The sequence below is a fragment of the Carcharhinus amblyrhynchos genome, chromosome 6 (genome assembly GCF_965287045.1).
Source record: "Carcharhinus amblyrhynchos chromosome 6, sCarAmb.v2.hapA, whole genome shotgun sequence".
In the NCBI taxonomy this organism is placed as follows: Eukaryota; Metazoa; Chordata; class Chondrichthyes; order Carcharhiniformes; family Carcharhinidae; genus Carcharhinus; species Carcharhinus amblyrhynchos.
In genome coordinates, this window is record NC_137329.1 from 54,125,057 (window position 1) to 54,148,295 (window position 23,239).

The 23,239-nt window shown below is 45.1% G+C and overlaps 1 protein-coding gene across 1 annotated transcript in view; it reads right to left on the bottom strand.

Moving 5' to 3' along the window:
• Positions 1 to 23,239, bottom strand: part of LOC145343931 (N-acetyl-beta-glucosaminyl-glycoprotein 4-beta-N-acetylgalactosaminyltransferase 1-like) — a 720,751-nt gene that overhangs the window by 55,999 nt on the left and 641,513 nt on the right. Inside the window, exons 13-15 of the mRNA XM_080190473.1 lie at positions 20,285 to 20,355; positions 15,378 to 16,716; positions 1,146 to 1,438 (exon numbers count right to left, since the gene is read on the bottom strand). Of these exons, the coding sequence (XP_080046599.1) occupies positions 1,146 to 1,438; positions 15,378 to 16,716; positions 20,285 to 20,355 (1,703 nt within the window). The remainder of the gene's footprint in view (positions 1 to 1,145; positions 1,439 to 15,377; positions 16,717 to 20,284; positions 20,356 to 23,239) is intronic.

Consider the following 23,239-nt stretch of genomic DNA (forward strand, 5'->3'; position numbering starts at 1 on the left):
GCAGCTGGAGTACTGTGTGCACTTTTGGTCACCGCACTTGCGCAAGGCCTTGGAGGGAGTGCAGAGGGGGTTCACTAGGCTGATACCGGAGATGAGGGGGTTGGACTATGAAGAGAGACTAAATAGACTGGGTCTGTAGTCGTTGGAGTTTAGAAGGATGAGGGGGGATCTTATAGAGACATATAAGATAATGAAGGGGATGGATAGGGTAGAGGTAGAGAGATTTTTCCCACATAGAAAGGATAGCAGGACTAGAGGGCACAGCCTCAAGATAAGGGGGGGGGCGCAGTTTAGATCGGAGTTGAGGAGGAACTTCTTCACTCAAAGGGTAGTGAATCTCTGGAATTCTCTGCCCGATGAAGTGGTGGAGGCTATCTCGCTAAATATATTTAAGTCACGGGATATATTTAAGACAAGGGAATTAAGGGTTATGGGGAGAAAGCGGGAAAGTGGAACTGATCCACTTCAGATCAGCCATGATCTTATTGAATGGCGGAGCAGGCTCGAAGGGCTAGATGGCCTACTCCTGCTCCTATTTCTTATGTTCTTATGGGTGCTCTCGTTCCCTTCCACAGTCCAAAGATGAACAGGTAAGGTGGACTGGCCAAATTGTCCCTTAAAGATGTGTAAAAGGTAGGTGGATTTGCAATGGTAAAATGATGGGGTTACAGGGTTAGGAATGGGGTGGAGGGTGCAGGGCATGGGTTTGGATAAGACGTTCTTTTAGAGAGTCAGTGCAGAGTCAAATTGCCTCCTTTTGCACTGTCGGGATTCTATGGTTCCCATGACTTTACTGATTTCAACGCCGAAGATGTTTTATCTGCATTTTAGTTTGGACTGAAATTGGGAGCATAGGATTTTCTAAATCCTAAACAACTCAAATATGCATCAGACATTCATTTCAAAATCTTCAGTTTGCCCTACTATTAGATTAAAATCACAGACATTTAAGTTTTTCTGATTTTTAGTTGAGCATTGATTGGCTTATTCAGCTGGAAGAAAACTCAACACACTTTGTTTCTCGGGGCCTGTTTTCAGTTTCCCAGCAAAAAAAAACCAGAAAAGATTAGAGCCATTAAGAATGGGGAAATAACTGTCCCCAATGTTGTAAATGCTATGTTTACATATATCCAGCCCTTCCTCACCTGGAACCACAAAATGTACCATGACATCCGATCTGATATGCAACCCTACTGGTTGGCATAGGAGAGGCTTGGAATACGGAACGTTCATCTGAGTGGGTTCTTTATTTTGCAAATGTGTTGTTACTTCAATTCCATCATCTTGTTTGGTTCTGTGCAGCAAGAGGTAGATGTAATCTGTCAAACGGACCACCCTCCTTCCCTTCTCCATTAACTCCAGTTCAATGAGGTATCTGTTACCACGAGCAGAATCCCTCCGTTTCTCCACATTGATGATCCGCAGAAGAGTATAAATGCTGTTGAAAATGGCAAAAAAACATGGCATCAGATATAGAGAAAACATTTTCACTTGTAGGGGAATCCAAACTTGTGGTTCCAATTATGAAATGATCACTAATAATTCCGATAGGAGAAACTTGTTTCCTCAAAGTGATTGGAATGTTGAACTTGAAACTGCATGGAATAGTTGAAATGAACACCATAAATACATTTATAAGAGTGAGCTACATGAGTACATGACAGAGAAAAGAAAACCATGCTAATATGGTAAGAGGAAATAGAATGAAGGAGGTTTGGGTGGAGCATGAACACTCATATCAACCAGCTGGGCTGAATGGCTTGCTTCAGTAGTATAAATGCTATGTAATTCTATGTACAGTTTAAAATGGACTCTCCAAATGTATCAAAATATTACGTCCAATTGGCTAGTAATCAAAGTCCCTCAACAAGGGTGGACTAAACCAAAAAAAGCAGTGTTTTGTTTTTATTTTTCTAGTGTGTGTAGCAGGTAACTTCTTTAAATATGAAATCTAAGTAAAAGTTCAAGGTCTATAGTGTCAAGCACAAGCAAGGTAAAAAAATTGATTTGTCAAGAAGTAGCGCAAAATATACATGTTGAATGGAAGTAAAAAGGGGAATTTGAGGAAGATCAAATGCTGCACAGTTTTGAGGCTTTGTGAACAAATAGTATAGAGCTATTATTGATTGAATCAGCTGTCCATTTCACATCACTCTTCAGCTTCTTTCCATTGAAATCAATCCATCATGTATCATCTCCTCTGGAGCCACCACTTCCAAATCCCTTGCTGGGGTCAATATTGACCAGAAGATGAATGGGACTTGAGGGGTATAAACATTGTAGCTCCAATCGCAGGGAGGACTGAATATTCAACAACAAATAGTTCAACTAGAGAGAGAGAGAGACAGGGTGAGCAAAAGAGAGGGGGGAGAGAGAGGGGGAAGGACAGGGGGAGAGAGAGGGGGAGGGACAGGGGAAGAAAAAGGGGGAGGGACTAGTCCAAAGATATGCAGGTTACGTGGATTGGCTGTGCAAGATTGCACAAACATATGTGGATCTGGGTGTTTACAGGGATGGGACCTGAGTAAGCTCTACCAGAGAGTTGGTGCATGCTCCTTGGACTGAATGGCCCCCTTCAGCACAATTGGGATTCTATGATTTAAACTCTCTCTACTATCTACCAGGCTCAAGCAGGACTGTAATGAAAAGTACTCATCAGCTGCTTGGATGGGTGCAGCTACAACACTTAAGCTGAACAATATATAGGACAGGCTGCTTCATTGCTACTCCTGGGATCAATATTCACTCTCTCATCACTGGTGAACAGCATGTATGATTGAAATACTGCAACAAATCATTAAATGCTATATTAACAGTGTTATGAAGGTTTTATTAAATAATTATGTTTTAAACTGTCTCTGTTAATTCTAGGTAAAGTGGACTAGAAGATTTACTGACTTAGAAACCCTGAACAGGGAGAGAGTGAGAGAGAGGGAGTGAGCAAGAGAAGGGGGGAGAGAGGGGGCACAGAAGCAGGAAGGGAGGGAGGAGTGGAAGGGAGGAGTGGGAGGGAGATGGAGCGGGAGGACAGGCGAGGGGGAGGGAGAGGGAGAGAGAGGGAGAGAGGGGGAGGGGAAGAGAGGGGGGGAGAGGGGGGAGAGATGGAGGGGGGGGGAGAGAAGGGGAGGGGAGAGAAGGGGGAGCGATGCGGGAGGGATGGGGGGAGACATGGGGGGAGGATTTGGGGAAGAGATGGAGGAGAGAGGGAGAGAGGGGAAAGGGGTGAAAGAGGGAGGGAGAGTGGGGGAGAAAGGAGGGGAGGGGGGAAAGGAGGGAGGGAGGGGGAGAGACGGGGAGAGAGGGAGGGGGAAAGGGGGTTAGAGAGATGGGGGGGAGAGAGATGAAGGAGAGAGATGTGGGGAGAGAGATGGGGGAGAGAGGTGGGGAGATGGGGGAGACAGGGGAGAGAGGAGTGGGGGAGGGGTGAGAGGGAAAGAGGGAGGGGAAGGCCGGGGCGGGGAGGGAGGGGAAGGGGAGGAGGGGGGAGGAGGGCGGAGGGGGGACGGGGGGAGGGGGTCAGAAAGAGGGGGGAGAGAAAAGGGGGAGGGGGAGGGAGAGAGAGGAGGGAGGGGGAGAGGCAGAAGGGGGAGCGAGAGAGGGAGAGAGCGAGAGGGCAAGAGAGAGAGAGAGGGAGAGAGCGAAAGGGCGAGAGAGAGAGAGAGGGGGAGAGAGCGAGAGGGCAAGAGAGAGAGACAGAGGGAGAGAACGGGAGGGAGGGAGGGAGGGAGAGAGCGGGAGGGGGAGGGGGAGAGAGGGAGGGGGAGAGATGGGGGTAGAGAGGAGGGAGAGAGGGAGGAAAGAGGGGGGAGATAGAGGAGAGAGGGGGAAGGGGGAGGGAGGAGTGGGGGTAGAGAGATGGGGGAGAGAGATGAGGGAGAGAGATGTGGGGAGGGAGATGGGGGAGAGAGACAGGGGAGAGAGGAAAGGGGGAGGGGTGAGAGGGGAAGAGGGAGGAGGGAGGGGAGGGATGGGGCGGGGAAGGAAGGGAAGGGGAGGAGGGCAGGGGGGGACTGGGGAAGGGGGGAGGGGGAAGAGAAAGAGGGGAGAGAGGGGGAGAAAAAGGGGGGAGAGGGGGGAGGGAGACAGAGGGAGAGAGCGAGAGGGTGAGAGAGAGGGAGGGAGAGAGAGGGAGGGAGAGAGCAGGAGGGGGAGAGAGCAGGAGGGAGAGGGAGGGAGAGGGAGAGAAGGAGAGGGAGTGAAAGGGAGGAAAAGAGGGAGGGAAAGGGGAAGGGAAGAGGGAGGGAAAGAGGAAGGGAAAGAGGGAGGGAAAGAGAGGGAGGGAGAGAGGGAGGGTGGAGGGAGAGGGAGAGGAGAGGGAGGGAGAGAGGGGGAAGGCGAGAGAGTGGGGAGGGAGAGGGAAGGGGAGGGGAGGGATGAGAGGGGGAGATGGGGAGGAAGGGAGAGGGAGAGTGAGAGAGAGTGAGGGAGAAAGGGAGGGGGAGGGAGGAGGAGGAAGAAAAGGGGCAGGAGTGAGAAAGGGGGCAGGAGGAGAAAGGAGGTGGGAGGAAAAAGGGGACGGGAGAGAGAAAGGGGATGGGAGAGAGTAGATGGGAGGGAGAGAGTGGGCGGGAGGAGGAGGGAGAGTGGGGGAGAGTTAGTGAGTGAGAATGGGGGAGGGTGGGGGGGGGAGGTTGGGGGAGAATGATGGGGAGAGAGGGAGAGAGAGAAAGGGAGAGAGACAGAGAGAGAGAGCAGCTGTTGTGAATGGTAGAGGATGCTGGATGCTGATGGGAGGGCATTCCCTGGATGAAGCGACAGATTCTGTGGAGATTTAAGGATACTGGAAGATTTGTCCTGGCATGGCCGTGAGGAGGAGTTGTGGGGATGGGACTTTCTGCTGGAAGTCAGTTCAGAGATTCTCAGATGACTGAGGGAAATGATTTTTGACTGACACCAAACATCACAGTTCAGTGAAATGGGGAGAAATGAGCCTACTGGAACTTTGAACTGGTTCCTGTAAAGACTACAATTCTGTGGAGAGTGCAGTGCAATGCATAAACATGGGGTGTTCCGTCCTGTCAGGAAATCAGAGGGGATATCTTTTCTGAAGTTTAGTGCACTAGCTGCCTACTAAGTAATGTTTATTCAACATTGATTTTAGCTTTTTTTTGTTATGGCAGGAGTCTTAAAGTGTGATCTTTGAGTTAGTCAAATCAAATCAAAAGTTGAAAAGTTGTCAGGCTCTACAGGGATCGTCCTAAATTGGGGCTCATTTGGGATACAAATTCAGAGACTGAAATGAGTACACTAGAATTTGCCAATTGAGGCTATCTCATTGAATGATTTTAAGGCAAGGATAGATGAATTTTTGAACAGGAATTAAGGGTTATGGTGAGCGGGTGGCTAAGCAGATCTGAGTCCACAAAAAGATCAGCCATGATCTTATTGAATGGTAGAGCAGGCTCGAGGGGCCAGATGGCCTACTCCTGCTCCTAGTTCTTACGTTCTTAAATGAACAGGATTTCACATTTACTTTTGCTGTATTCATTGAAAAATCGGCATGGCCATTTCCATTGCTTAAACCTTTCTTGAAAGAGAAAACTTAACTGCAAATGTCTTGCAACAACCAACAAAGGTTAATTTGAAGGCAGCAGCCGAGGACCAAAAATAAGCAGAGATTACTGAAATTGGCTCAATGCCTGAACCTTGAGGAAGAAAAGCGTGATTCCAATAGCATTCAGGTCAAGTTAGCCAGCGTTCAACTGTAAATGAGAAAACCTCAGTTGGAAAGACAAGTGAAAAGATTAAAGGAGACAATTTAAAACATAACTGTTTTACAAAGTCTCACATTAATAATACTGTCAATATGATATTTGAGTTCCAAAAAGTATAAGAACAGGAAAACACAAATTTCAAAGACAGAAAGAGAAACTAGAATGAAAAAAAATTAGAATGAAAACTTGAACTCAGTAAAGAAAACTTAGGAAACCTGACCAGGGGGTCACAGGTAAACTTAATGAAGATTTAGATCTAACCACTGGCTTGATTTTTGATTTGATTTGATTATTGTCACATGTATTGGTGTACAGTGAAAAGTATTGTTTCTTGTATGCCACGTAGGCAAAGCATATCATACATAGGGAAGGAAAGGAGAGAATGCAGATGCAATGTCACAGTCATAGTTAGGGTATAGAGAAAGATCAACTTAATGTGAGGTAGGTCCATTCAAAAGTCTGATAGCAGCAGGGAAGAAGTTGTTTTTGAGTCAGTTTATAAGTGATCTCAGACTTTTGTATCTTTTTCCCGACAGAAGAAGGTAGAAGAGAATATGTCCAGGTTGCATGGAGTCCTTCATTATGCTGGTTGTTTTTCTGAGGCAGTGGGAAGTGTGGACAGAGTCAAAGGATGAGAAGCTGGTTTGAATGATGGATTGGGCTTTGTAGTTTCTTGTGGTCTTGGACAGAGCAGGACCAATACCAAGCTGTGATACAACCAGAAAGAACGCTTGCTATAGTGCATCTGTAGAAGTTGGTGAGAGTTGTAGTGGACATGTCAAATCTTGTCTCCTGAGAAAGTAGAGGCATTGATGGAATTTCTTAACTGTAGCATCTGCCTGGAGGGACCAGGACAGGTTGCTGGTAATCTGGACACCGAAAAACTTGGTAAGAAAAATTCACTTAGCACCAAAATTCAGTGTTGAAATACTGAGTCATTTGAGAAAACTGCTACAACATTGTCATGGTTGAAATTAAATGGCATAGTTTAATTGCAGAACATAATTTTGGAGAAGACGCTAGAAATGTGGTTTGTCTATCTTACAGTCTGCTGATTATGATACAGTAAAACTGCAGTCAGGGCCAGAGGTGTATAGACAAAAATTTAGAAATCAAGGAAGAAACAGAATCTGACATTTGTGGAATATTCCCGAGAAAAGGAAATTACATTTGATAAATAGTAACAGTCTATGAAGATTGAACAAGATTTTGAAAATTTTGGACAGGTGATGTTAATGGAATAATTTTAAAATAGTGTCGTTTTAAGAATAAGGTTTCACCTGGAAGGCCATAAAGTTTCTAAAATAAGAGCAGCTGTGCTAGGCTAACAATGTAAGAAGTCTCACACATCAGGTTAAAGTCCAACAAGTTTATTTATAGCAAACGCCATATATAACCTGTTGGACTTTAATCTGGTGTTGTGAGACTTCTTACTGTGTTTATTCCAGTCCAATACCGGCATCTCCACATCTAGCTAACAATCACAGATTGTCTCATGAGCATATGAGTAGCAATAAGTCTTTGTTTGCAAACCTACACAGAAACTGAAGAAATAAGTCTGATACTGAATATGTTACAATGAGAAAGACAGCATAGGGCAGCAGGTGTGAAAGTGAAATAGTTAAGTTGGAGGAGATGAGGAAGGATTGAGGCCCAAACACCCTGCTGTGTGTGACCTTCAGCCTTGCCAATGCAATGCTATCTGTCCTTTCTCTGCCAATGATTTTCACTGGTGGCTTCCTCCAGTGATATCAGAGTTTGTGGCCTGGCAGGATTTCTTTATGTTCTTGTACTTTTTCCTCTCTTTGTGCCAGCTTCTCCTGCCAGAATAGTGGCAATAGTCTTTGGGTTGTCCTACTGAAGGGCTTTAAAGATGTTTATGAGACAGCTCAGCATTGTGCATATGATGAGAAAGACAAGCCGTGGGTGTGGGGGACATTGCTTTGAGGGCAGTAGCCGGTGTTTAGTGTACAAGCAGATGGATTGTTGTGAAGTGTCCCATTGTTGTTGGAGGAGTGGCACTGGAATTGTCAGAATGGGAGGGTTGATACTGTTAGAATGAAAATGCTGTCAGGAATCACAGAATTGCTGCATTGTAGAAAGTGACTTTTTAGCCCATTGTGGCTACACCAGCTCTCCAGATGAGTGATTTTCTCAGAGTCCTCCTCACCTTCTCTCCATAACCCTGCACATTCTTCTTTTTCAGATAACAGTCTAATTCCCCTTTGAATGCTTTGATTGAACCTGCCTCCACTGCACAGGCAGTGCAATCCAGACCTGAAGTACTCGCTGTGTGAAAAAGCTTTTTCTCCTATCGCTTATGTCTGTCAATTATTTTAAATCTGTGTCCTCGTGTTCATGGTCCTTTCATGCATTACTCTCTATCTACTCTGTCCAGTCCACTTATGATTTTGAATATCTTGATCTGCCTTTATCTCTTCTCTGCCTTGTTTTCTCAAAGGAAACTGTCTTAGCTTCTGCAATCGATCTTCGTAGCTGAAATTCCTCAACCCTGGAACCATTCTTGTGAATCTATTCTGCACTCTTTCCAATGCCTTCACATCCTGCCTAAAGTGCAGTGCCCAGAACAGGGTGTAATACTCCAGCTGAGGCCAAACAAGTGTCTTATTCAAGTTCAACGTAACCTCATTGCTCTTGTACTCTTTGCCCTTATTAATAAAGTCTAGGATACTGTATGCTTTATGAACCACACCCTCAATCTTACCCCCTTCAATGAATTATGTATTGATACATTCAGGTCCCTCTGCTCTTGCACCCCCTTCAGAGTTATTCCCTAGAGTTTATATTTGGGGGGAATCTCCAGGCCCGTGAGCTAGTCAGGAATCCTGATGGCCCATTCATCAGGCACCAGGGCCAAATCTGGATTCCTGCTGGGCACCAAGCCTTTTGCCAGTCTCCCAGCTCGCCCCGTTGGCCCTGGTCAGGTTTCTGCCCTTATGTATGTTTATCAATTTGACTGCAATTAACAAGCTTGAAGCCTGATTCAAATCACTCCCGCAACTCACCCATCTCTGGAGTAAGGAGAAATATGAAGACATCAGGCAGATAATTGGACGAATAAACTGGAAGGAGGCATTCTTGGGGAAAAGTACAGAAGGAAGGTGGTGGATATTCAAGGAATGTTTGACTGGAGCTCTGCACGATAACGTTCCGATGAGACAAGGAGGTTTTGGCAGGGCGCGGGAACCGTGGTGCACGAAGGTTGTGGTGAACCTAGTCAGGAAGAAAGGGAAGGTGTATAAAAGGTTCAGGGAGCTAGGAGATGTTAAGGATCTAGAGGAGTATAAGGCTTGTAGGAAGGTGCTTAAAAAGGAAATTAGGAGAGGCAGAAGGGGTCATGAGAAGGCCTTGGCAGGTAAGATTAAGGAGAATCCCAAGGCCTTCTACAAATATGTGAAAAGTAAAAGGATGAGAAGAGAAGGGATAGGACCTATAAAAGGTGAAGGGGGAAAAGTCTGTGTGGAACCGGAAGAAATGGCAGAGGTGCTTAATGAGTACTTTGCCTCGGTATTCACGGTGGAAAGTGATCTGGGAGGTTGTACTACAGGTTTGTGGCAGTCTGAAAAGATTGAGTATGTGGATGTTAAGGAAGAGGAAGTGTTAGAACTTTTAAACTCTATCAAGATAGACAAGTCGCCGGGACCGGATGGGATGTACCCCAGGTTACTGTGGGAGGTGAGGGAAGTGATTGCAGAGCCCCTAGCGATGATCTTTGCATCATCGATGGAGACAGGAGAGGTTCTGGAGGATTGCGGATGTGGTTCCTATTTTCAAGAAAGGGAACAGGGATAGCCCGGGAAATTACCGACCGCTGACTCTGACCTCAGTGGTTGGTAAGTTGATGGAGAGGCTTCTGAGGGACAAGATTTATGAGCATTTGGAGAAGATTAGAATGATCAGAAATAGTCAACATGGTTTTGTCAAGGGCAGACCGTGCCTTACGAGCCTAGTTGAGTTCTTTGAGAATGTGACTGAGCACATTGACGAAGGAAGAACAGTAGACGTGGTTTACATGGACTTCAGCAAGGAGTTTGATAAGGTCCCCCATGCAAGACTTCTTGAGAAGGTGAGAGGGCATGGGATCCAGGGGGCTTTGGCCTTGTGGATCCAGAACTGGCTTGCCTGCAGAAGGCAGAGAGTGGTTGTGGGTGGGTCTTTTTCTGCTTGGAGGTCGGTCACCAGTGGAGTGCCCCAGGGATCTGTTCTAGGACCCTTGCTGTTTGTCATTTTCATAAATGACCTAGATGAGGAAGTGGAGGGATGGGTTAGTAAGTTCGTAGATGATACGAAGGTTGGTGATGTTGTGGATGGTCTGGAGGGATGTCAGAAGTTGCAGTGGGACACAGATAGGATGCAAGACTGGGCGGAGAAGTGGCAGATGGACTTCAACGCAGATAAATGTGTAGTGGTCCATTCTGGCAGGACCAGTGGGATGAAGGAATACAATATCAAGGGTAGGAGTCTTAGCTGTGTTGAAGAGCTGAGGGATCTTGGGGTCTGGGTCCATAGGACTCTTAAATTAGCCTCGCAGGTGGAGGATGTGGTCAAGAGGGTGTATGGGGTACTAGCCTTCATTAATCGAGGGATTGAGTTTAGGAGTCGGGAGGTAATGCTGCAACTTTATAAGACTCTTGTCAGGCCTCATTTGGAGTACTGTGCGCAGTTCTGGTCGCCTCACTACAGGAAGGATGTGGGAGCTATTGAAAGGGTGCAGAGGAGATTTACAAGGATGTTGCCTGGATTGGGAGGCATGCCTTATGAAGATAGGTTGAGGAAGCTGGGACTCTTCTCCCTGGAGAGACGAAGGTTGAGAGGCAACCTGATAGAAGTTTATAAGATGTTGAGAGGAATAGATAGGGTGGATTCTCAGAGGCTATTTCCCAAGGCTGAAATGGTCGCTACGAGAGGACACAGATTTAAGGTGCAGGGAAGCAAGTACAGAGGAGATGTTAAGGGTAAGTTTTTCACTCAGAGGGTGGTGAGTGAATGGAATCGGCTGCCGTCAGTGGTGGTGGAGGCAAACTCACTGGGGTCTTTTAAAAGACTTCTGGATGAGTATATGGGATCTAATGGGATTGGGGGTTATAGATAGGTCTATGGCTTAGTAGGTATAGAAGTGATCGGCGCAGCTAGTGGGCCGAAGGGCCTGTTTGTGCTGTAGTGTTCTATGTTCTATCTCGCCGGCAGGATCTGTACTGGGTGCAGGTCCAGACAATCTAGATCAACCTGGTGTTGGGGGGAGGAGGGGGGTGCAGTGCCCATGTGCCCTCTGCCGTTGCCAGGCTGTAGAGGGAGGCCACAAGGACCCTGGGGGCTGGGGGCAGGGGGCTTAGGCTGGGGACAAGGGGTTGACCTCAACAATGTCCCCTGAGATGAGGGTTTAGTGTCCAGACAGCCCCTTCCAGCCCTGGGAAACCTGGACATCATTCCTGGCATGGTGCTTTCAGGTATCCGTCTGATCAAAATTTTCATTCTGGTCTGTGTACTATGAAAACCTTTAATCTCCTGATCACTTTAATCTCCATGACCTGGACACCCAGTAGCTTCCAAATCCCAGCAGCACTCCATTCTGCAGAAGGGATTCTCCTTTCTCTAAGAAGCTACAATTTTGAGAAAATCACTTTCATGTTCACTGACTGACAGAAATTAGTCACTTTGAGGGAGGGGGGTGAGTCCCCTTTTCCACAGCTGCTCACTTAGCCCCAGACTTTTATATTTGGCAGATGCTGAAGGCAACTTCAAAGTAGCTAAGTGCTTTCCAGTTCCTTGCCTGTATAAAAATTACAGTTTGGAGCAATGGGGATGGGGGTGGGGGTGGCAGTAACATTTGAGATGCATTCAACCTTGAAGAGAAAGGTACACAAATAGACCTGACTGCATGCTGACCACTTAATGGACACTTTTAGCACCTCTCTCACCCTTCTTCATCCTCATCTACATTCTTTTCGTCCAATGACAGCTCCCCCCCCACCCCCACTCTCATAGTACAAATCTTTTCAGATTTTCTTTGTTCTTAGTTCAGATGAAAGGTCATCCACACTCAAAATGTTGGCTCTCTTCTCTCTCCATGGATGCTCTGTGAACTGCTGAGATTTTCAAGCATTTTCTGTTTTTGTTTCAGATCCCAGAACTGCAGTATTTTGCTTTTGCCTGACTTCCTGCCGTGTGACAGCTGGCAAGCTGGCAATCAAAGGCGAGTTTAAAGTACTCTGCTGAAATTAAGTGGAAACATGGCTTTTCAAAGAGTTTGAAGGTATTTCAAAGATGTTCAGCTTTCTATGAAGGCTCAGAAATTTGAAATAAATGCTGTGTTAAAAGAAAAAGGCTAAGTGAGCAGCAGTGAGAAAGAGAATTCCTCCCCTTCCCAGTGAAAGCGTCTGACTTCAGTCAGTCAGAGGGTTTGAAAGGTATCTTCTCAAACCTACAGCTTTTTAGAGAGAGAAAGGGGAATCCCTTCTACAGAATGGAATGTTGCTGGGATTTGGAAATCTGCAAAATGTCCTAGGAGCATGGAGATTAAAGTTTTCATAGCCCACAGAGCAGAATGAAGACTTTGACCAGTGGATTGCCAGGAGCAATGTTCATGAATCCCAGGGCTAGAAGGGGTTATCTAGGTATTAATCATCCACTTTGGGGGAGAGTGCCAAGATTAACCCACCTTCCCCTAGCCTGAGCTCACCCAATCCCCATACCCTTCAGGGGACCCTCCCTCTGCAGCCTGGTAGTGGCAGAAGGCACATGGGTACTGCAATTACCTCGTTGACCCTCAGTTTCAATTTCTAATTGTTTCTTACATGACAGGCCAGGGTGTCACTGCCAAGGTGGGGTGGACCCTCAGGTGTGCCTGGGAGGTTTGTTGGGTGGGAGTTGAGAGAGGGAGAGCCTGAAGGGGACGGGGGGGAGTCACCCTCATGGCTGCATGGTGTGGGGCAGGTGGGGTGTCCTCTTATTTGTGTTAGGTGGAGAATGCCCCTCTTTCCTGAGGGATTGGTGGTGCTTCCTTTGTCAGTCAGGGAGGTCACCATTCCCATGATGGGAGTAGGGGGCCTCTGTCAGAATGCAGAGATCAGGACACCCTTTAAAAAGGACTCCCCAATCTCAGTGAAGGGGGACTATGTCTCCTATTATGCATAGTTTTGCATTCAAAGATGGATGAATCCCACCTGGGAGATGCTTGTCAGTGCCAGCAGGAAACACTCCAGTTTTCCAACTGGTGTGGACACTTAGTTTTATTCAAGATAATATGGACATGTTCTTCCTACCACGTTAACCAGACATTTGAAAGAACAAAATGAGAGGAGATATGATTCTCCAAGCTTTTCATTGGGAAGGTGAGTATACAATGCAACAATTGCTGGTGGCATTATCACAGGGAGGTTGAGCAGAGCCAGTTCGAAAATGTTACACCATTTAGTGTGAGCTATCTGGACAAATATACACAGTTAACTTTGACACTGTCTCAAGCTAGTATTTTTATCATTGTTAATGTTTAAAGAAAGTGATCTAATATCATCGACACATTCCAGCTAAACTGCAGGTTAGCATCCATCTGCTATCAAATATTAGGGGGGCGATTTTCCCAAAAAAATTCGAAGTGCCGAATTTGCGGAAAAACTGGAGTAATTCATGCTGTTTTTATCAGTGGGAGTTCAGAAAAGAGTCTCCTACACTCTATGCAATGCAGAGGTTATCAGCGTGAATATTATTAGAATTTCAGGGGGCAGGGCCTATACACGCTGCACAGGCTGAAATCTGCAGGCTCTGTGCATGCACTCTGTCAGCTTGCAGATTGCTAGCCAGCTCGATCACTGGGCAGCCCGGGACCCCAGTATTGCTGCCCCCAACAACCCCCCATGGCCTGATTGTGGCCCCCAGTCCATTCATGGGCCAGCTCCAAACACCCCTGCCCCATCCCAGCCTGTCCTGATCTCCGGCGCCTCTCCAGCAGTGACGATTGCCCCCCACTCCCTGCAGGCAGATCTGCTCTGCCCCATCCCCCAGGAAGGCAGACCCCAGCCTGCCCCGATCACTGGCCTCTTTCCAACCCGACCAGATCCCAATGCAGAGTGGCAGTGGGAACTCCCATCCCCACCAATCCCCCCTAGGCACCGTCCCCTAGGCCCTTATCCCTTGGCACTGCCACACGCCTGGTGGGCAGTGCTAAGATGTTCTCTGGGCATGGACATTTTGCCCCTTGGGCAGTGCCAGGGGAACAGGCTGGCACTGCCAGGGACCCCATCCCCAGGGGGGCACCCCCCCACTGCCCAATACCCTGGGGGGCCCCGATTGCCCCCCTTCACTCCAGCAGGATAGTCCCAATAGTTCCCCGAAAGAGGAGAGCTATAGTAATCCCCGCTGGAGTGAACCACTCTGCCAGGGTAGGAGATACTAGCAGGCTTGGAGAATTCAGCCCTGAGCCAGCTAATAGTTCTGCCCCACTAGCTGATTTCTGGAAATTCGGGCCTGAGAGATACAAGCACAGTGAGAACACTTGTAGTTATCCCACGAATCAATTGATGCGCGATTCTCCTGGCCCACTGCGCTGAAGACTTGGCACAGTGGTATGGGAGAATCACATTCCCCCCACCTCCAAGAGTGTCCACAGGACTTTGTTTAAGATAAACATACTGATTTATTTTGTTGTTTGACGTGGGTTCCTACAAATGAAATGGCTTCCTGTGCAGAATCAGATTGCTACTCTTCTGTGTGGCCAGCTGACCTATCATCCCCGAGGCTGAAATGTACACCCAGTACACAACACACGAGAGTGCATTTCCTCAGGTCTTCTCCTGCTAATCACCAATAGATATGCTAACACACCATAAGAACTGTGGCAGCAGAGAAGAATCCTGGAAGGAACTTACCTCATGGGAAGAAGTTCTTCTCTTTCACCTCTCCATCCTGAATATCATTATACTCCTTTACTAGTGCTTTAGAATCAGGCTCATCTAGTGATCAGATAATGTATTACTTGGTGTTGCAGGCTGTTGGAAAAGAGCTGGGAAAGGGGCAGGCACTGATGGAAATGGTGGATTCGTAGATGGAAGCTCAGGTTCACTCCCCCTTACAACAACACTGGTAGAAGAGAAGGTCCTTTCCACTTCTGCACATAACACAAACAATCCAACAGGATTTGGAGTAAATTGACAATGTGCCCTTTCACCTCTCAGAGACTGTAAACAATATAAGACTGACACAGACATGATGGGCCAAAGGGTCTCCTTCTGTGCTGTAAAGGTCTATGACTCTGTGATATCTTATTCCCTATTCCTAGAGCATTTATCCATGGGTACACAATTGCCTCAACAGCTGGATCATTACACTGCTGTGTTTAGAGACCAGAGAAAGACTGGAAAATGAACATGACCAGGATTATTGTTCACTTTTAGCAACATCACCAGCTTAGCTCCAAATTAATTTGAAAATCTTAAAATGGGTTGATGCAAGGAGAAAGAAAGGCTCAGGCCAGGATTTACCAGTCCCACCATCGCGAAACCGACCACGGGAGATTCAGCAACCCCACCAAAAGTCAATGACTTTCGACACGCCCAGATGATCTGGGCAGGAGGCAGAGCTGGAAAATCCCATCCTTACTTTCTGAAACAAAATAATTACACAGGAATGTAGTCTGAAGGTATTTACCCTTGATTTTTCTCATTCAGCTTCTCCATGTACTGCGCTAGAATATCCACCACCTCATTCTCGCTCAGCTGCAGGTTTCCTGAAACATTACACCTGAGGTCATTCCAGTCCGACCGCAAGAGCTCAAAGTCCATGGAGCTGACACTGAATGTCCGTTGCCAGTTGATGGACTCTTCTATCCAACCTCTCTGCAGCTCAGTATCCTCGTAACTGTAATCGGACAGTCCATCATCAGTAACCTCAAACTGGTCCATGTAGGTTTGCTGGGATTCACTCAAATCATCCGTTTTCCAGTATGGCATCTCTTCGGCATCATTTCCAGCAGCAACACCTGTTGATTTAAAATCCTTTTCTTCTCTGTGCAGTGTGGCTTCCTCCTTACCCAAAATGGCCTCCCTCGTAAGGTGAACGTGAGGTGTTACAGTAATGGTATATCTGTTTTTGTCACCCCTATACTGGTCCAAATTTCTGTGCAGTGGCTTCCAATTCCTACTCGCCTTCTGAGAAGTCCTACGAAAAGCATCATCGTTGATCTCTTGCATTTCTCCCTCCTGTGAGGTGTTGTTATTTAACCAAAACATTTTATTTGTGAGGTACAGTGTTGTTGATTTCCCCTTTGTAATAGAAGCCATGTTCCTCTCTTCATTTTTTGGGCCCTGGTCTTGCAGTTCAGCATTCTTTGTGTTGCTATGGAGATACATTCCAGGGAACGAATCCTTGGCCTTCTCTACATGCAGTATTTTTTTCTTCTTTTCCTGGGGTCTTGTCACATAGATTTTGTTCTGCAGCTTCCTGGGCTCACTGAGTCTTTTTTTATGGATTCCAGCATGAGCAGAGTTACTTAAAAGTTGTTTGGTTTTGCTGGGAATTAGTGGAATAGAAATCTGTGGCTGCAAGTTGAACAAGCTGCTTCTACCAGGCTTGGACAGGGCTGTCTGGTTGGCTGGCTTTTTATTCGGCTCTTCTGGGGTGAACTTAGCCCAGGTAAGGGATCTGCTTTGCCTATTGTTCAGCTTGTGAAAGAGGTCAATTTCCTGATCCTCATAGGTAGCAGTTGATAGGGGCATATTATCTCCCTGAGGAATTGGATCTAAGGCCTTTCTTTGCGATTTCACAATGTGGTGCTTATCTGAAATGGACTTTCTCTTGTGGCTGAATGAATAGTCATCAAGGTCATTCTTGTTGTCCACCACTGATGGCTGAAGTCTCCTCTTTGCAGCTGCCAGGTCTTGGGTTAGGCTGTTATTTTCATGCTGTTTAACGTTGCTCTTGCTCCATGTCACCTGACTTTTGCTTAGTATGGATTCGGTGTCCACTCCTTCTGATTCTTCTGGGAAATCTGTACGGCCCAAAACATGGGAAGAAAAGTAAAGAATAACTGTTTGTAAGTCATAGAGCAATGAAGCAATAGAAAAGAGCTGGTCTAAAAATTCATGTGCATTTGTTTTCAGCCAAGGGAGATGTTATTTGCAATCATGCTGTTTCCTTATAGATGGCATATGGTCATGTTTCTGCAGGAAGCCAGGGATCCATGAAGGAACACCTTCAGGAGGGAATGGGAGCAAGTGGAAGTGAACCCCAGGAGTATGGGCCCGAGGATCAAGCTAGAAGTTTAATAATCTTACTAAGGTCAATTGTCAAAGGACATCTCAAATTTACCACACCTCCAACCTCTTAGGCTGCTTAACCTAGCACGCCCCCATCACTCACCCATCAGTTCCGGGATGAGCAAGGCCAAAAAATCCCACCCTATGACTATGACTTCCAATAATGCCAGCCTCACAAACACCTCTTGCTGTCTCCACATGCATCAGACAATGAGGTATGGCACCCAACTATCATGCTACACAATCATGACATTCCGTCCTCTCTCTAGCAGGGCTAGGTTCACAAAATGGGAGAAAACAAAGGTGGACTGACAAGCACCAGGCACACCTCCATCCCCTAAGCTTCTCTGCATCATAGGGTCAGCTATGCCAGAGCCCAAACTATCCAGCATCGGTGATAGTATTGATGATGGTGGCATGTGCCTGTCTTGCAGTATCACTCAACTCCCAACTCACCCCAATCCTGCTATCTTGCATGATTAGCAAGCTGCAGATCATGTGACCATGGATTTCATGCTTCACACTCCAATCCCACCTCCTTCACTCCAACTTATTTTCTACTTTCAGAATCACAAGAACGGTATCCTGCCCAGCCACAGGAGGAGGGTAGAGAACTACCTCACACAAGTGATGAAGGATCACTGTCACATGATCTATATCATTTGCAGTCCAGACCTTACTTCAGAGTTTAAACTTCAGAGTTTAAAAGTTATTATTTATTAGTCATAAGTAGGCTTACATTCACACTGTAATAAAATTACTGTGAAAAATCCCCTAAGTTAGCCTAGGGTCAGGATCTGCATATAGTGAGTCACCAGGTACACGTGGGCTGCAGTCTAGGGGGAAAGGATTATGCCCGTCAACCTGCCAGCGTAGATTGCTGTAGCATCACCGAGGCATCTGCAGTCTCCCCTGGTGAAAGTCAGCAGCCTTTCTCCAGTTGTGCTGCAGCCAATAGGCAACTCAAACATAGGCAAGGGCAGTCACAAAACAAGCACTAAGAGACCACGTAAATGTAAATAGATCATTTCTATTTTATTAATTCACATGTTTTGGGATAAAAATGTTGTAGAATGCTTGCCGTTGGTGACCTTTATTGTGGGATCTTGACCAAGAGGATGCTGTAATGGGGTATCCCAGTTGGATGGTGAGATGAGGATCAATGCCAAGCCATGGTGGTAAAGGACCCAAACTAGATGGCCACTCTCTCTTTAAAGTTTTAAATCCTAGAGAACTTTGCCATCCAATTGCATCTCAAAACACTGGGCTTTCAGGAACGCCATGTTAGGAGCAAATGGTGATCCCAAGCCCACCCCTGCTGGCAGTTAACCCAGTGTGGCATTCTCTTGGAGGCGCTGAAGGCAGCCTTTGCACTCGCCATTCTATTAAAAATGGTGACTGAATTCATAATGCTGCCCGTACCTGATCAAGAGGCCAGCCAGCTCTAGAGCCTCAGCAGCTCCACCAGTAGTGGTGGGCATTGCTGGGACAAATAGGAGATTTCAAGGGTGTCACAGAATGCAGGCACCCTTATTTATTCGTATTATTTTTTCTCACCTATTTCTTTTGTTGATTGTAAGGCAGAAAAGAAAAAAATCCTTTGAATCAGAGAACACTTTGAAATTCATTGTATTCTGTGAATATATTAAGCCATTACGGGCAGCATGGTGACAGAGTGGCTAGCACTGCTTCCTCACAGCGCCAGCGTTCAATTCCCAGCTTGGGTCACTGCCTGTGTGTAGTTTGCACATTTTCCCCATGTCTGCATGGGTTTCCTCTGGGTGCTCCGGTTTCCTCCTGTAGCCCAAAGATGTGCGGGTTAGGTGGATTGGCCATGTTAAATTGTCCCTTAGTGTCAGGGGGGCTAACTAGGGTAAATCAATAGGGTTATGGGGAGAGCCTGCATAGGATTGTGGTCGATGCAGACTTGATGGGCCGAATGGCCTCCTTCTACACTGTAGGATTCTATGATTCTATGACTATAATTTTGAAGGGCTGAGTTACAAGGATGTTGAGGATGCTTTTGTTTGTTCATAAATAGTGAGGCATTGCTAACAAATGTTGGTGAGAGTGTGGTATCACCATGATACCAATTTGTCATGAAACATTTGCTTTCAACGTTTGTTATTTATTTTCCCTTTGTGGTAGATTTTGGAGCTTTTACAAATGAGATTTTTTTTAAAGCTAATCATTAAATATTTTCCATTAAGTCACAGAATCATAAAATGGTTACAGCACAGGAGAAACTCACCCTGTCCCAGTTGTTCTATGGAACTTTACAATTGTTTCTCTTTAGGTGTTTATACAATTCCCCTTTGAAAGTCACAATTAAATCTGCCTTCCATCACACCTTCAGCTGGTGCATTCCAGACCTTAATTACTCACTGTGAAATGAAGAACTTCCTCATGATGCTATTACTAATTATGTTTTAATTGATGTCCTCTGGTTCTCTATCTTTCTACCAACGATCTCTCTGTATTTATTCTGTCAATATCCTTCATGAGTTGAACACTTCTATCAATCCCTGCTCAGCCTTCTCTTCTGTCAGGGGAACAGCCCCAGCTTCTCTACTCTACCCTTACAACGCAAGTCCCCTCGTTGCTGGAACCATTTCCGTAAACCTTTTCTGCACCCTCCCTACAGTGCGGTGCCCAGAATTGGGCACAGTCTTACAGCTGAAGCAGAACCAGAGTTTGATAAAGATTCAACATGACTTCCTTGCTTTTGCATTCTATGCCTCTATTTATAAAGCCCTGGATTCCATAAGCCTTTTCCAGCCACTTTCTCAACATGTCCTATCACTTGCAATTTAATTTTGAGATGCTTCACAAATGGTTGATGGGATTTGCAAATGTTTCTTTAGTGCAAGCACTTGGTCTTCAGACCTGAGGCACATTGTCGGGACATTGCAGAGGGCATTGTAGAGGGCCCTCTTTTCTGCATCTTTCTCATGCTGGACCTGGTTGGAACAGGCATGATGTTGATATAAGTTGCCAGCAAAAGAAATGAGTTTCCCTTGTCAATGTGTTAATAAACTCAAAATTTGTCTCTGCTCAGGGAGTAGACCAAAGAGGCATGTCTCGCATTCCTTGTTTTTATTTCTATATTAGCTAGATAAGCTAAAACAATGAGGGAGAAAGGAACAGTAGGATACGTGGATAGGGTGTGAAGAAGTGGGTTGGGAGGAAACTTGTGAGGCTCATAAACACCAGCATGTGCTTTTTGGGCTGAACGGCTCATTTCTTTTCTACTTTATTCTATATCACTGAATAAACTGATTGACTGACTAGCGTTCTTACCTTCTGGGTTATCGAACAAGAAGGGCTTGCTCTCCTCTTCATCCATCTTCATGTACTTGTAGAAGCCAAACCTGGTGGGACAGAAAGGACAGATATTTCAGTCAAAACTGTGGATGTGAGTTGAGTTATAAAGCTTTAGTGGTTTGTTACTGATATTCAATTAGGGAAAAAAAATATTCAAGGAACTGAAAGGTACTGAAAGAAGTGTTATTTGATGGATAAGTGTGAAGAATGTTTGATAAGAGGAGAGATATTCCATTTTACTCTCTCATCTCTCTCCTCCACAATATACCCACATAGCTTCATTTATTCCCAGAACCTGTCATTATGTTATATCAGAGCTATTACTATGTTGTTGAGAAAATTACACTCGGCGAATAGAACAAGTACAATTATAGCTGGGACACAAATTCATCCACCATGTTTCAAAAGTCTAATACTATCTAATTCTTTATCTTGACACTGCTGATTATTAATAAGACTGTAATGCTAATCATATACAGGTGAGAAAACGGGAGATATGCAAACATATTCACATCAATCTGAAAATCTCACACGTCTGTAAAATTTAATCTGCATGATCTTAATCTGCAGATTTTTAAAAACTTCAATCATGGGAATTGGGCATAGGCTGGCCAGCATTTATCCCTAGTAACTCTTGAAACTGAATGGCTTGCTAGGCCATTTCAGAGGGCATTTGAGTGTCAACATATTGCTATGGCTCTGGAGGCATATGGAGGCCAGACCAGGTAAGGATGGCAGATTTCCTCTCTAAAGGACATTAGTGAACCAGACGAGTTTTTCTGACAATTGACAATGGTTTCATGGTCATCAATTGATTCTTAATTTCAGATATTTTTTATTGAATTCAAATTGTACCATCTGCCATGGTGGGACTCAAACTTGGGACCCCAGACAATTAGTTGAGTTTCTGGAGTAATAGTCTAGCGAAAATACCATTAGGCCATTGCCTCCCTTCCAAGTTTAAATTATGTTCTGCGTCCTCGTCAAGACTCAATGTTTTTAGCTGCATGGTTTTAAGTAAAGGTGATACTTTGATGTCATGTTATTCAGAAAATTGTGTAACGTGAGCCCCTCAATATGCGTTATGCATTTGGTATGTATATGTTTACTATGTAGACCATAGGTAAACAGACCTGGCTGTCACTGTTTGCAAAGTCTGTTAGGGATAGGAACACTCAGAGCATTATTGCTTGCATTGAAAACCAACACTTGTACATCATAATACAAAGAAGTCACTGCAGGGAAAATATTGGTATTTAAAAACAGACAGATTTATAGGCCTTGGTTTTCTAACATGTCCTCCAAATCCCACCAACTTCTCATCAGATCCAGACAGGGAATAGATAGGAAACAGGGAATGTGCTCCACAGCAACCAAACCTTCCTGTTGTTTTCTTAGGATCAAATTTATTAGGAAAGAAAGTTATGTGTGCTAAATTCATGCAAATGAAGAAAACATGGATGCCACTGTACTTACTCTATTCTCACTGTTTGAACCAGGCAACCAGGGTTCTATGGTGAATGAAGGAAGGGGCATAACTAAAACATCACAATGCAGTCACAGTCTTCACAAACCGGTCAGGAGGGATATTTTTGTAGAGGAGGGAAGACACTCCTGGCGATATGCCCTATGGTGGGAGAGGTCAGGAGCTGGCCGAGGAGGTAGACGACTGTGAAGTTTATGTTACATTTTAAAATCTACTCACAGCTCAATTAGAAAACAAAGATCCCAAAGTGAATTTATAAAATCATTTTTTAAATTTATTCAAGGGTATCAAATTGGCAGGATTTGCAGTGCAGAAACAGTCCTGCTAAGATATTGCATACAAAATATATAAAGCGAGGCAGCTTGAAGTTACTATCAACATAAAGTCCAGTCCAGGCGATTAATCTTCAACTTTGTAACTAGTGGTATGCCACAGAATTCAGTCCTCAGGCCCAATTATTTGCAATCTATATTAATGGATTGAATGCAAGGATAGTATGTACCATAGCCAAATTTGCAGATGACACTAAAATTAGTGAGATAGTAAATGGATGGATATGGGTAAGTTAAGTAACTAGGACAAAATTTGGCAGATGTTGTTTAACATTGGTAAGTGTGAGGTTATACATTTTGGTAGGAAAAATACAAAGGCAAATTATCTAATTGGAGAGAAACTTTGGAATGATTCAGTACAGAGAGATCTGGGTGTTCTTGTGCATGAATCAAAGAAAATTAAGATGCAGGTACAGCACATAATAAGGAAGGCAAAAGGAATCTTGACATTTATTACCATAGGAGTGGAATAAAGAAGTAGTGAAGTGTAGCTGCTACTGTACAAGGCATCAGTGAGACTGCACTTAGAATACAATATATAGTTTTGGTCCCCTTACTTGAGGAGGGGTGTAATTGCATTAGAGGCGCTTCAAAGGGGGTTCACTAGATTGATTCCATAGATGAGAGATTTGTCTTACGAAGAGAGATTTGGCAGATTAGGCTTATTTTGAAGACACAGTTGATACGTACAAGATGATAAGGGGGGGTTGACAGAGTAGACCTAGAGCAGATATTCCTCTTATAAGACAAGCTAGAACAAGGAATCATAGTTTTAGGATAAGGGATGGCAGATTTAAAACAGAGATGAGGAGAAATTATTTCTCTCAAAGGGTCGTGAATCTGTGGAATTCAGTACCCCAGAGCAGGATTTTAATTAGTAATGGTTTAAAGGGCTAGTGAATGGACAGGAAAGAGGAGTTGAGGCCGAATTGAGATTAGCCATGATCGTGTTAAATTTTCACATAACTTCATTGCAGTGTTAAGGTAAGCCTACTTGTGACAACAATAAATAAACTTTGAACTTTAATAAACTACGCTTTAAATGGCAGAGCAGACCGGAGGGGATAAATTGCCTGCTCCTAGTTCTTATGATTCAATCTGTGGCCTATGATA